This window comes from Rana temporaria, chromosome 1, assembly GCF_905171775.1.
Source record: "Rana temporaria chromosome 1, aRanTem1.1, whole genome shotgun sequence".
Lineage (NCBI taxonomy): Eukaryota > Metazoa > Chordata > Amphibia > Anura > Ranidae > Rana > Rana temporaria.
The window spans coordinates 642,645,803-642,660,131 of record NC_053489.1 but is presented as its reverse complement, the minus strand read 5'-3'; the positions used below and the strand labels follow the sequence as shown (position 1 = coordinate 642,660,131).

At 46.5% G+C, this 14,329-nt stretch overlaps 1 protein-coding gene across 2 annotated transcripts in view; it reads right to left on the bottom strand.

The window, feature by feature from the left end:
- Positions 1-14,329, bottom strand: part of RNF24 (ring finger protein 24) — a 211,443-nt gene that overhangs the window by 18,651 nt on the left and 178,463 nt on the right. For both annotated transcript variants that reach the window (XM_040335486.1, XM_040335484.1), the window contains exon 2: positions 6,755-6,904. In XM_040335486.1, the coding sequence (XP_040191420.1) occupies positions 6,755-6,897 (143 nt within the window). In that variant the 5' untranslated portion in view covers positions 6,898-6,904. The remainder of the gene's footprint in view (positions 1-6,754; positions 6,905-14,329) is intronic.

Genomic DNA, 14,329 nt, shown 5'->3' with positions numbered 1-14,329 from the left:
GGGCTGCAACAGGGAACACAAGCCGACGTATTTTACGTAGTTTACGTAGGACGTGAATATGACTAGGTGTAGGTTACGTTCACGCCGTAGGCAGTGATCCGACGTATCTTAGGGAGTAGTTCCGACGTGATTCTGAGCATGCGCACTGGGAAGCGTCCACGGGACGGCGCATGCGCCGTTCATTATACGTATCTGTCTGAGACTCAGCCCATCATTTGCATGACTCACGCCCACTTCCAGATACGCCGGCTTACGCCTAGGAAACCCAGCGCAGATTTGGCAGCACTGGCTTTGTGAATCCAGTGCTTGCCTCTCTGCGCTACGTCGGCGTAGCGTAAAGGAGATACGCTACGGCGGCATAAATATGCGCCGATGTATGTGAATCCGGGCCATAGTGTGTATCCAGCTTTAGACAGGAGCCGAATAACCTACCAACATATCTTTGGAGTGTGTGTGTGTGTGGGGGGGGGGGGGGGGGGTATTGGAGTACCCAGGGGAAACCCATACAAGCCCAGAGAGAACATGCAAACTCCATGCAGACATTGCTGCAAGGTGGAAGTGCTAACCATTTGATGATACAATACTGATTATAGAGCCTGGTTGGAGTTGACGTTTAAGCACAGCATTATCCCGTTTGCAATCTGCACGTCAGCAGTAAAGCGCCCCCCTGTGGTGCTCAGGTTGGATTCTTCTAGAAATGCATTGTCTGCTGTCTCTTTAAACAGACTGAGAATCTCTCGCTGACCTGTACATAATGTAAATCCCTGGGGGCCAAAGTAACGCACACATCAAATATTGACACAATGACGCCAGCTCCGCCTCCCCCGCCGTTCACTTTCTGTTTTTTTGCAGCGTGTTTATTTTCTTACCGCCCCAGAACAACAAAGCACCCAACATCTTGAAAGAGAAAAAAAACTGATCCCAAACATATTATCCCGCTGTGAAATCAGCATGCGGTCTGTGAAATATGCCGACTACAGGAAATTCTGGTTGCTGAAAGATTATCCCCCCCCCCCCCCCCCCGGGCACCTCCCCCCCCCTCTCTACAGCTGCTCCTTCTACAAGCTGTAGGCTGACTTGGATGGTAAATATAGAGGAGTCTGAGTGTCACTGAGAACACTGGCAGTCATCAGTAATTGGCGTGTTTATGAGGCCCCTTTGAGAAGAAGTGGATCTGCCTGCTTGGCGGGGGATCACTCCGATGATCCCGATTGGGCAGATGACAGGTCCGTGTCTGCTCCGCTATGCAGAGGGGGACATGGACACAGCCTGCTCTCCTCTATGGGGTGGTTGGATGGACACAGACTGTATATCTGTTTCCACCAAATTGTCATCTGATCCGATCCACCGGATGGATCGCCATACGTCTGTTTTTAGCGGATTTGTTGCCCCGCAGGCGTCAGCGGACACACGTCCGCTGATATCTGCCACCCCATAGGGAACAACGGTTGGCCTAAATGGGTCCGCCTGAAAAAAGGACAGATGGACCCAATCGGTCAAAAGAGAAAAAAGAAAGAAAGGGCGCACCAACCCTGTGCATTATCCTAGGCCTTGTACACACGAGAGGTATCCGCTGGAAACGGTCCGCCGGACCGTTTCCAGCCGATAAATCCTCTGGCGGATTTGGATCTGATGGCTGTACACACCATCAGATCGAAATCCCCGCGGAATATTCCGCGGTGACGTGGCCGCGCCGATGACGCGGCGACGTGCGCGACCCTGAAGGTAAATACTTCGACGCATGCGTCGAATCATTACGACGCATGCGAGGGATGGGAGCGGACGGACTGATCCGGTGAGTCTGTACAGACGACCGGATCAGTCCGCTGGACTGGATTCAAGCGGATAGATTTCTTAGCATGCTAAGAAATTTTTATCCGCTGGGAATCTGTCGGCTGGATTTTTATCTGCTGGGAAATGTCCGCTTGGACGTACACACGACCGGATCTATCTGCTGGAACTGATCCGCGGATCAATCCCAGCGGATAGATCCGGTCGTGTGTACGGGGCCTTAGACATATTTTTATTAAAAATTAAGTAAAAAAATACTCACAAACAAGTGGGAAAAGATTCACAATACCGTGTTTCCCCGAAAATAAGACCTACCCCAAAAATAAGACCTAGCGTTATTTTCCAGGAGGGCTGCAATATAAGCCCTACCCCGAAAATAAGCCCTAGTTTAAAATGTTTGTAACATCCTATAATTCACTCTATTACAGTAGTATATAATGTACAATGTGTGTGTTTCTGTAATATAATTGCGGGGAAGAGAGTTCCGACGGGTCACAGAAGAGCTGAACGAAGGTATTTGGCACAATTATATTACAGAAACACACACATTATACATTATATACTACTGTAATAGAGTGGATTATAGGATTTTACAAGCATTTTAACTCCGTTTACACTGGGGATTCCTGTCAGGCAGGGAGAGAGAGGGGGAGAAGACAGCACATTACATGGTAAGACCTACCCCGAAAATAAGCCCTACTGTGTCTTTTGTTGCCAAAATTAATATAAGACCCAGGCTTAAATTCGGGGAAACATGGTACAAGTGATCTCCAGATGACAGCAATTGGTCTACTGAAAACAGACTCCTAAATGGTAACAGGGGAGATTTCAAGGCCCACTGTCGTCTGACGCGTTTCAAAGGGATACCTTCTTCCTCAGAGCCCAGCAGCTGGTCTGCTGGTGTGAAAGGGCCTAAAGCATGGGTGCCCAACCTTTTGAAGAGCGAGGGCCACTTAAGTGACTTGGTAACCGGTCACGGGCCACAATGAGCAGAGCGGGTGGATGGCATGTCTGTGTCCGTTCTGCATATGCAGAGCAGACACGGAAGCAGCCCACGATACTTTTTAGCGGATCGTATTGGAGGTAGAACACAAGTTGGTTTAGGTCTGCCACTACTTGAAGGTGAATGGAGGATCCAATTGGTCGGACTGTCGGACTGACCATGTGAAAGCGGCTAAAAGCTGCTTTCACACTGATGGGCTGTGGTTTACCCGCACCACGGGTGTAATGCAGTGTACCTTCGGCTTTCCTGCACTTTGCAATAGACTTCTTTCGTGGTCTATTGCAAATCCTGATTCCCTCATCCAAACACTCAAGGAGGATAAGGTATTGTAATCTGACAGTGGGGAGCCTTCCCTGCCATTAGAATACAGCGATTTATCTTATTATTTTTATTACAGCTATTTAACGCCTCACAAACGTCGTCCCATTGGAGGAAACACGTACATCAGGCTAGGCACGGAGCAGTGGTGACGTCGGCGCACACAGCCTGATGTACGTGTTTCGTCCAATGGGACGACTTTTGTGAGGCGGTAAATAGCTGTAATAAAAATAATAAGATAAATCGCTGTATTCTGGGTGTTGGACGAACAAGTGTTTCCATTTAAACCTAAATGTATCATTTCTGCTGCAAGTAGAACCTTTAATAAACTCTTGTGTGCCTTTAACGCGGTGGTCAACTCCTGTCGTTAGGGCCCACTAACAGGCCAGGTTTTATGTATTACCTTGGGGAGATGCAGACTAGAATACTGCAATCACTGAGCAGCAAATGATATCACCTGTGATGTATTTCAGTTATCTTGCAAACCTGGCCTGTTAGTGGGCCCTGGGGATAGGGTTGATGACCACTGCTTTAACGAATGTTGCGCAATGAGTCTATCTTCCTCTTCCATATACGTTTTACCGTGTGATCGGACTCTGGAGTTCCCTTGAAGGATATTAGCTGTGGGGGACATATCTTTGGAATCCAATCAAATAGGTTGAACAACTATGGCGGTTATACCCATAGTGAGGGGTGACTGCTCACTGATGCGCATATAGACCTTGGGAGGTCTTAAAGCGGAGGTTCACCGTTAGAGAGCACATTTTCCCCTTAGATGGATGCTCGTTTTGTCTAGGGGAATCGGCTATTGGTTTTAAAATATGAGCCGTACTTACCCGTTTACGAGACGCATCCTCTCCGTCGTTTCCGGGTATGGGCTGCGGGAATGGGCGCTCCTTCTTGATTGACAGTCTTCCGAGAGGCTTCCGACGGTCGCATCCTTCGCGTCACGATTTTCCGAAAGAAGCCGAACGTCGGTGCGCAGGCGCAGTATAGAGCCGCACCGACGTTCGGCTTCTTTCGGCTACGAGTGACGCGATGGATGCGACCGTCGGAAGCCTCTCGGAAGACTGTCAATCAAGAAGGAACGCCCGCTCCCGAAGACCCATACCCGGAAGCGACGGAAGAAGATGCAGCTCGAAAACGGGTAAGTACGGATCATATTTTAAAACAAATAGCCGATTACCCTAGACCAAACGAGCAGGAATCTAAGGGGAAAAGGGCAACAATTAAATAAATGGGTAAACTCCCGCTTTAACATCTGGTAAGCAGATATATTTTGCCCTGTTTATCCTGTGGGGAGCACTGCGTGTTTGCACCAATTGAAATTGGAGCGACACTCCACTCCAATTCACTTTATGAATTCATAGCTGGATTTTGGACTATTATTTATTCCCTTTTTTCCACTTTTATTCTAATTGATGGACTTTGTGCACTTTATGTAGATAAGGTCATTGCAATATGGTTACCTAGAGTTGTTCTGTACACAGAGGGCCAGATTCTAAAAGAATTACGCCGGCGTATCAGCAGATACGCCGACGTAACTCCAAATCTACGCCCGTCGTATGTTTAAGTGTATTCTCAAACTGAGATACACTTAAACATGGCTAAGATATGACGGCCTGCGCCGTCGTATCTTAGGCTGAAATATTTACGCTGGCCGGTAGGTGGCGCTTCCATTGCGGTCGGCGTAGAATATGCAAATGAGTTGTTACGCCGATTCACGAACGTACGCTTGCCCGTCGCAGTAAATTTACGCCATTTCCGTAAGAGATACGTGGCGTATCCAATGTTAAGTATGGCCGTCGTTCCCGCGTCGCAATTTGAAAATTTTACGTTGTTTGCGTAAGTCGTCCGTGAATGGTGCTGGACGCCATTTACGTTCACGTCGAAACCAATGACGTCCTTGCGACGTCATTTACCGCAATGCACGTCGGGAAATTTTAGGGACGGCGCATGCGCAGTACGTTCGGCACGGGAACGCGCCTAATTTAAATGATCCACGCCCCCTACCCGGATCATTTGAATTAGGTGGGCTTGTGCCGGGGGGATTTACGCTACGCCGCCGCAACTTTACAGGCAAGTGCTTTGTGAATCAAGCACTTGCCCGTAAAACTTGCGGAGGCGTAACGTAAATGCGATACGTTACGTCGCCGCAGATGTACCTGAATCTGGCCCATTATGTGTACTGACCACTCCCCAAAAACATAATTTCCTGCTTGTGTGATTGGCTCACCAGTTTTCCCAGAAGTCTGCCTAAGATACAAGTCAGATTTCAGGCATCCCCTGCAACACAAATGTCATTTTTGGAGAGATACTTTCAATGGGAACACATCTAAAAGGGATGCAGGTCCAGCAGATTTCCTCACTAGTGTTCTGCAGCTGCCCACCTGACAGTTAATTGTGAAACCACTCCCATTAGACCTACTCAGAACAGAGGCACAGACAAACACACAGGGATTTCTTCAGAATAACAAAAAGGTAGGAATCTGCAGCAAAGTTTGTTTTAATCCTTGCAGTGTACATAGATCACCCAGAGGGGAATGTTTTTTACTCAACAAAAGGAGTTCAAATCTCGGCCGGTTCAAAGATTTGAACCGTCTTTGGCTGGCCTGGGCCACTGTGCTGCCTACTGATGTTGGCTATAGCTGGCGGCACTGATCCTTTGGGAAAAACCCAACGGAGTGGTTGTACAGCAGTTGATCGATAGATCAATTGCCCTCTTGTACATGAATATTTACATATTGTACACAGAAACAAGGTAAAATACTTTATTTTAAAGTGCACCAGCCACTTTGTTCATTAACTTTAAAGCGGAGTTTCACCGAAAAAAATAAATTATTTAAAGTCAGCAGCTACAAAAAGTGTAGCTGCTGACTTTTAATAATCAGACACATATCTGTCCCAGGGTCCAGCGATGCGGGCGTATGAAGCCCCGCTCCTCTCCACGGCGCCGGCATTTTTACTGTGGGTGCCCAGCTGTGGATTCACAGCAGGGCATGCACTGCACAATCGTGAGCCATGCTATGCGCTGTGAATGGCCGGGCACCCTTCTGGGACCTGTGATATGTTCCAGAAGATTGCAGGGAGGATGGGGGGGGGGGGAGAGGTGAACTTCCTTACAATAAATCCAATAAGCTCCCTGCCCGCAGACCCCCACAACCACCGGCCAGGGTTGTGGGGAAGAGGCTCTTGTCCTTGAATTATTTTGCCCATCATGGGCGAAAGTGGGGCCCCATGTCAAGTTTTGCCTAAGGCCTCACAAAGCCTAGAGCCGCCTCTGGTGCTGGTATATGTTGCCCAATGTAGTCACAAAGCAAGGACAGGCAAAAAGAAAAAAAGGGGGACATCAATGCAGTCGCACAGCGAGGACGTCCTAAACAAGAGCAACTAGACTGCTTTACAAGACAAATTTACTATAATATTGAACTTTGTTTCATATGTTCTTCCCCTCGTTTTCTCTGGTACCACCAATAATAAAACCTGCCCTTAACCACGCTTTAAATAAACTTCTGTTTAGAATGAAAGGAGAGGAATTCAAACAGCGGAAAAAAAAAAAAAAAGGAAAAAAAATTGTAGCGTTATATACGGTCTATGTGTCAATGATCCCCAAGAGATAAGCAGGCTTTGTCTGAGACGTACCGGATTAGATAGCAGCAGAAGAGCAGGCTCAGGATGAAGACGAATATCGCCGTGCCAAACACCACAATGTAGATGTTGAGGGGGAGGTTCTGGAACCCAATATTAGGCATTCTGAAGCTGTAGTGCTGGAAGTCTGGGCTCATGGATTGGCTGAAAAAGAAAACAGATACATTAATAGAAATATAGCACATATTTCTCAGTAATATACAAGTCCCTTGACATTACCCAAATAATCAATACTTTGCGACACACTGGCATCATGCCTCTTCCACCAGCTTAACACTGGGTATCACTTTTCCCTTGCCACCAGCTTAACATGTACCCATCATTAAAATAGAATACCAATAGATTACATATCAGCATTACCAGATCCCATTAATATTTTAGTTAAAGTTGCCGTTTGCTGGATAGATATAAAGTGCTTCTTCTAAGCTCTCCCGTCTGAGCTGAAGCCCAGGCAATGATCATGATTGCTACTTAACATAAGAATTGTGGGTGTTCCGGAAGTCCATCCCATGCCTACGACCATGACCACATTGCGATCTTTGATGCATCTTCAACCTTGTAGCCTTACTTTTTCTATGGCTCCATGCCTCAAAAGGCGTACTAGAGCTGCATTAGCCACTCAGTTGGGTGTTTCCGGGGTCTGCTGTTATGAGACTGTAGTTGCTACTTAAAGCGGGAGTTCACCCATTTATTAAAAAAAAAAAAATTTCCCCTTAGATTCCTGCTCGTTTGGTCTAGGGGAATCGGCTATTTGTTTTAAAATATGAGCAGTACTTACCCGTTTTCGAGATGCATCTTCTCCGTCGCTTCCGGGTATGGGTCTTCGGGAGCGGGCGTTCCTTCTTGATTGACAGTCTTCCGAGAGGCTTCCGACGGTCGCATCCATCGCGTCACTCGTAGCCGAAAGTCGGTGCGGCTCTATACTGCGCCTGCGCACCGACGTTCGGCTTCTTTCAGAAAATCGTGACGCGATGGATGCGACCGTCGGAAGCCTCTCGGAAGACTGTCAATCAAGAAGGAACGCCCAGTCCCGCAGCCCATACCCGGAAGCGACGGAGAGGATGCATCTCGTAAACGGGTAAGTACTGCTCATATTTTAAAACAAATAGCCGATTCCCCTAGACAAAACGAGCATCCATCTAAGGGGAAAAAGTGCTCCCTAAGGGTGAACCTCCGCTTTAACATTAGAATAGTAGGTGTTCCGTTAGAGTTTACAGAAGTCCATCCCATCCCTGCTACCATGACCACAATGCAATCTTTGGTGCATCTTAAACCTTTGAGCCTAATGCCGCGTACACACGATCGGAATTTCCGACAAGAAAAGTTTGATGTGAGCTTTTGGTCAGAAATTCCGACCGTGAGTAGGCTCCATCTGACTTTTTCTGTCGGAATTTCTGACAGCAAAAATTTGAGAGCTGGTTCTCAATATTTCTGACAAGAAAAGTTCTTGTCGGAAATCTATATCGTCTGTTTGCAATTCCGATGCACAAAAAAACATGCATACTCGGAATCAAGTCGACGCATGCTCAGAATCATTGAACTTCATTTTTCTCAGCTCGTCGTAGTGTTGTACGTCACCACGTTCTTGGTGGTTGGAATTGTGTGTGACCGTGTGTATGCAACACAAGTTTGAGCCAAAATTTTGTCTGAAAAAAATCCAGTTTTCTTGTCTGAATTTCCGATCGTGTGTACGCAGCATTACTTTTTCTATGGCTCCGTGCCTCAAAGACATACCAGAGCTACATTAGCCACTATGTGAAGTGATTCCAGGGTGTGCCATAGAAGATTGCAGTTGGGATTTTAGGACCCACGTGCCAGAGGCAATTTGTGCTCGGAGTGTCTAGTAGACCGCATTAGGAAAAAGTATGAGGGGAAACGGGAAAAGTGACCTGGGGTGTGCCGTAGTCACATGGTCAGTATGCCTAAAGGGGGGATACCCAAGTATAAGTAAAAGAAAGGAAAAGGGGAATCCAAAGCCAGACGTTCCTTCACTGAAAAAGACGCTCTGGCAAGAGCAGAAGCAGAGGCCAAGAAGGCAGAAGCAGAGGCCAAGAAGGCAGAAGCAGAGGCTCGAATAAAGATTCTTGAATCAGAGATGGAAGAGGAAGTTGCATTAGCTAAAGTAAGACTACTTGAGCAAGCATTAAGCCAAGGTCTTGATCCAGTCTGCTCGCCACCACAGGAGGTAGAAGATCCAGCTGACTGCACCAGCGACTATGTAGAACAGTCGCCAGGCAATGAGGATAGAGGGCGGGTTTAAATACAGCCCGGCTCCTCCTACAAATACAGGCTGACCTGCGGCCAGCATTCCCACTAACCTTCCAGCAAGTCTTTGGAGTGTGGATGGAAACCCGGAGAACCTAAGTGCCAACCACAAAGACACGTGTGCTGCCCTACAGAAAGCCTATATTTCCAATTAGTCAGACCCTCTTTGATTGGCTTGCAGTGAGGTTTAGAAGATTAGAAAGGCAATTCCTGTTGCAGAATAAGTAAGCAGGAAGCTAAGGCTGAATCTGTAATGAACAAACATGTTCTACAGTGTGGACATACCTAAAAAAAAAAAGAAAAACTCAGCATCTGCTCACTGTGTACACCAAAGGTCTTAAGAGTTTCCTGTAAGAAACCACTTGGGCCCAGATTCACAAACGAGATACGACGGCGTATCTCCAGATACGCCGTCGTATCTCTGAGTTGCGCCGTCGTATCTATGCGCCCGATTCTTAGAATCAGTTACGCATAGATTTCCCTTAGATCTGACTGGCGTAAGTGTGTTACACCGTCGTATCATAACTGCATATTTACGCTGGCCGCTAGGGGCGTGTACGCTGATTTACGCTTAGAAATAAGTAAATCAGCTAGATACGCGAATTCACGAACGTACGCCCGACCGACGCAGTACAGATACGCTGTTTACATTAGGCTTTTCCCGGCGTAAAGTTACCCCTGCTATATGAGGCGTATATGCAGCGTACCAATGTTAAGTATGGCCGTCATTCCCGCGACGAAATTTGAACATTTTACGTCGTTTGCGTAAGTCGTCCGTGAATGGGGCTGGATGTAATTTACGTTCACGTCGAAACCAATACGTCCTTGCGGCGTATTTTGAGCAATGCACACTGGGATACGTGAAAAACGTCAATCACGTCGGGTCACATAACATTAACATAAAACACGCCCCCCGTCCCATATTTGAATTAGGCGGGCTTACGCCAGCCTATTTACGCTACGCCGCCGCAACTTACGGAGCAATTGCTTTGAGAATACAGCACTTGCCCGTCTAAGTTGCAGAGGCGTAACGTAAATAGGATACGTTACGCCCGCGCAACAATACGCCGATCTATAAGAATCTGGCCCTCGGTCTTCTCTTGAAAGGTTAATATCGAGGGTTGGAGATAGTGACATGTTTCATTTATTTTTAAAGGACCAAAAAACACATCACTTTTAAATCGGTTATTGCTCAGATTAGTTGTATCTTACCTATACTGGAAGAATATTGTTTTTTCTGTTAGGGACCAGCAGAGGCAGGTCATGGACCAGCAGAGACAGGTCATGGACCAGTAGAGGCAGGTCATGGACCAGCAGAGACAGGTCATGGACCAGCAGAGACAGGTCATGGACCAGCAGAGACAGGTCATGGACCAGCAGAGACAGGTCATAGGCCAGCAGAGACAGGTCATGGACCAGCAGAGACAGGTCATGGACCAGCAGAGACAGGTCATGGACCAGCAGAGACAGGTCATAGGCCAGCAGAGACAGGTCATGGACCAGCAGAGACAGGTCATGGACCAGCAGAGACAGGTCCTCTCTCAGACTCCATCGCACACAAGGATTTGCTGGGAGACGCCCCTTTCTATGGACTCGGAGAGCCATGCGTGTCACCACATTCCACTCTCCAAGCTTTGTTTCATTCCTCCAAATTTCATTTCCTACGTTACACCCATCCAGGTGGCTGGAAAATTCCATCACAGACAAAAGGGAAACAATTACCAGGCCTGGAGCACAAAGCGATTCTCCCAGACGGCTCCTCCTTTCTGTCGCTGGAAATCTGCTTTCTTCTCGACGGATGTGTACAGACTTTCCACAAATTAAAGTGGACCCAAATGGCAAAGTGAAAGCTTATGTCCAGGCATAACTTTTCTTTTTAGTTCTGGATAGATCAGATAGATCTTCCGCTAGAAGAAAACAAAGTCCCAGCGGGTGGGTGGGGATTTTTTTTCGAATCCACCTCACTCATGTGGATGGAGGAATCTGTGGCTAGCTTTAGCCCTCTTAGGTAGCCCATATATTAGTCATTTTTGGACCAAATTCCTTCATCCACCCACTCGATGTGGATGGGGGAATCCTTCAGATTAAGTTATTGTAATTTGACAGCGGGGTGGCTTCCCGCAGCACAGCAGGACGTAGCCGGTGGCACTGATCATACAGGAAAAAACAGATAGGCTGGTTGTACAGAAGTCAACTGGTAGATAGACTTCTGCACAACCAGCCTGCCCATACATGGATCAAAATGTGGCTGGTCCCTGCAGAACTGGCCGAATTTCAATCCATGTGCAGCCGGCTTTAAGTGTTGGCTTTACATATACTTTGTTGCTGTGGTGCCTTGAAGACAATTGAAGATTTTGCACCCGTCAGGTACAATGAACTTCCCCTCCCCGATCAGCTGGGCTCACCTGTGTTTACATACACACGTTGTCCTTCTGCTTTCACTTTCCTGTCTTTACATTGCACCTCCCTGTCACCCTCTAGGTAATCTTATCACAGGGAGAGACAGCCAACCCAGCTGGCACAACACTTGTGCTAATAGGTCGGCATGTTAATCTCTACAAACACCATTTAAAAAAAGCAAAGCATCCGCCAACGCAGGAAATACCATAGTTGATGGAGTTTGAAAGGCACAGTCCACCTTTTACAAAACTGTCAAATGCATACAAATAAAAAAAAGAATAAAAAAATGTGCATTTATTAAAGTTTTTTTCTTTTTTGCATTCAAGCCTGCAGAGCATTACGATCACGATCGATGTGTCAAAGGTGCAATGCACAGGATCCTGCATTGTTTACCTCCTATACAGACCTTCTGTTATGGGGATGGTGGAAGTAAACAAACTACAAGTATGGAGACTACTATTACATTTATTAAGGGTTGGGGTAATGAGACCATATTTTACATTACACCCCCTAAAGCTTCGCTAGAGTTCCAGTCCCCCCTCCCCCCCCCCCCACGACAAAAAATTAAAGTCAGCAGCTACAAATACTGTAGCTGCTGACTTTTAATATTAGGACACTTACCTGTCCAGGGATCCCCTGATGTCGGCACCTCAGCCGATTTTCGCATTGGCTCTCAGATGCAGCTGCCACCATTCGTGGTAAGGGAAGCAGGCAGTGAAGCCTTTTGGCTTCACAGCTGGTTCCTTACTGCACATGGATGAAGTGCACTGCGCTTTCTAACTGGTCCGGCGGCAGAGCAAGGAGGCCGAACTTCTGAGGGATGTTGCTGCAGGGCAGTCTCCCAGAAGTGGGAGTGGGTACCTGTCAAAAACAGGTGCCCATTCCCCCCTCACCCCTGAAAAGTGCCAAATGTGGCACTGGAGGGAGCAGATAAGCAGAGCTTCCACTTTTGGGTGCAACTCCACTTTAATTTATGGTGTACCATGAAACATGGTTCCAAAGGTGCTACTACAAGACTAGGATATAGACCAGGGGTGCCCAATCAGTGGCCCGGGGGCCACATGTGGCCCGCAGAGCCCTCTGATGTGGCCTGCGACCTCGAGATCCCAGGCCTCCTTTAGTCTAATGAGAACCTCCAGGGCCAAGAGTTTCTGACATTCTTCTGTATAGAGTGGGTTGTAAGGCATAGTGGGTGTAGTACAAGGTAGATTCATGGGTGCCAGACACTTCTTGAATGCAAAGAGATTTTTTTTTCTCTTTAACATAACTTTGGGAGAGGTTAGGGCCAGAACACCCTTAGGTAGTTCTAATGTTAATTTGGCAGACTCCGAGACTTCTACAGGTAGACAGCCATGCAGGGAAAGGCATCCAGCAAGATGCCACATCTGCATGAGTAGGAATGCTGTCTCCTATGGCAACAGTCTTAGAACAGTTCCTAACACAAGTTGTACTGATCTCCTTTACTTTCTCTACAATCACTTCTTGTAGTTCTTCTCCCCATGGGCTCCCACTCTCTCTCACTAGACTTGCTTATTCACTGCCACGGAATCCCTCCCCCTGCAAGACACCAAACTAGGTATAAAAATCTTTTTTTCACAGGAATTTCTGGGCAAATTTAGGGGTGCGCGCTATACCCCAATAAATACGGTATTTTTTTAAAGAATGTTAAAATGTATTTAATTTTACAATTTGTAATTTTTTTTAAGTGACAGGTAAGCCAACAGTGCTGTGGGGGAGCAGCACAGTGACAGGGGGTCAGAAGCAGGCAGAACAGGAAGGCGGATTGGTGCAGGGGGAAGTAATTCTGTAATTGCCCCTCCATCCAACCACAGCGATTCCCTCTGCTGCCTGGGCGCCCCCATTTGCCCAGGCCCCCTACAGGAGGACTGGTGGTCCACCCCTATCAGCGGCCCTGCGGCCATCTGATCTCTGCATACATGGCAATAGAATCGTACAAAGTTCTCAAAATCATCCACATTGAAAGCGTTATGTAGGTATATTTAATTTTTGCAATTATAACAGCATCTGATCTGATGCCCACATGGTCAGAGGGTCGCCCATAGTGATGGAAACCGCCCACATTGAAAGTTTCATGTAGGGATTCTTAGCAATCATCTTTACAATTATAGGTATGCAATCTCTGCATACATGGTATAAGAATCACCCAAGTGATCGAAATCGCCCAAATTAAGTTTAATTGCCCACAAGTTTCAAGTAGGTATTTCAGAACCGATCGTCTTTGCAAATATAACAGCATCTGATCTGATGCCCACATGGTTAAAGGGTCGCCCATAGTGATGGAAATTGCTCACAAATTGTTGAAAGTTTCATGTAGGGATTCTTAGCAATCATCTTTACAATTATAGCTATGCGATCGCTGCATACATGGTATAAGAATCGTACATAGTGATCGAAATCGCCCACATTAGGTTCAATCGCCCCACAAGTTTCAAGCAGGTATTTTGTAACGATCATCTTTGCAATTACAGCAGCATCTGATCTGATGCACGCATGGCCAAAGTAGCCCAAAGTGATGACAATCACCCACATTATTATTACAACTTTGGATTATGACCATAATTCGTTCTGGAAACATGCTTGTAATCCAAAGCACTTGTATATCAAAGTGAATCTCCCCATAAGAAATAATGAAAACTCAAATGATTCGTTCCACAACCATTTATTCATAAGTCCTTTAGTTTATAGTCCATATAAAGGGCCAGATTCACATAGAGATATGACGATGTATCTCCTGATAAATTGTTACAAAACTTTATTTATCACAATAATATGAGTTTTAAAAGAAAGCTTTTTTAAAAAAATCCTTTCAAATAATTAGTTCAAACAAATATGAATTATAAATAATTTTTTAAATGATCCCCTTCCTTTCTTTTTCCCCACTAG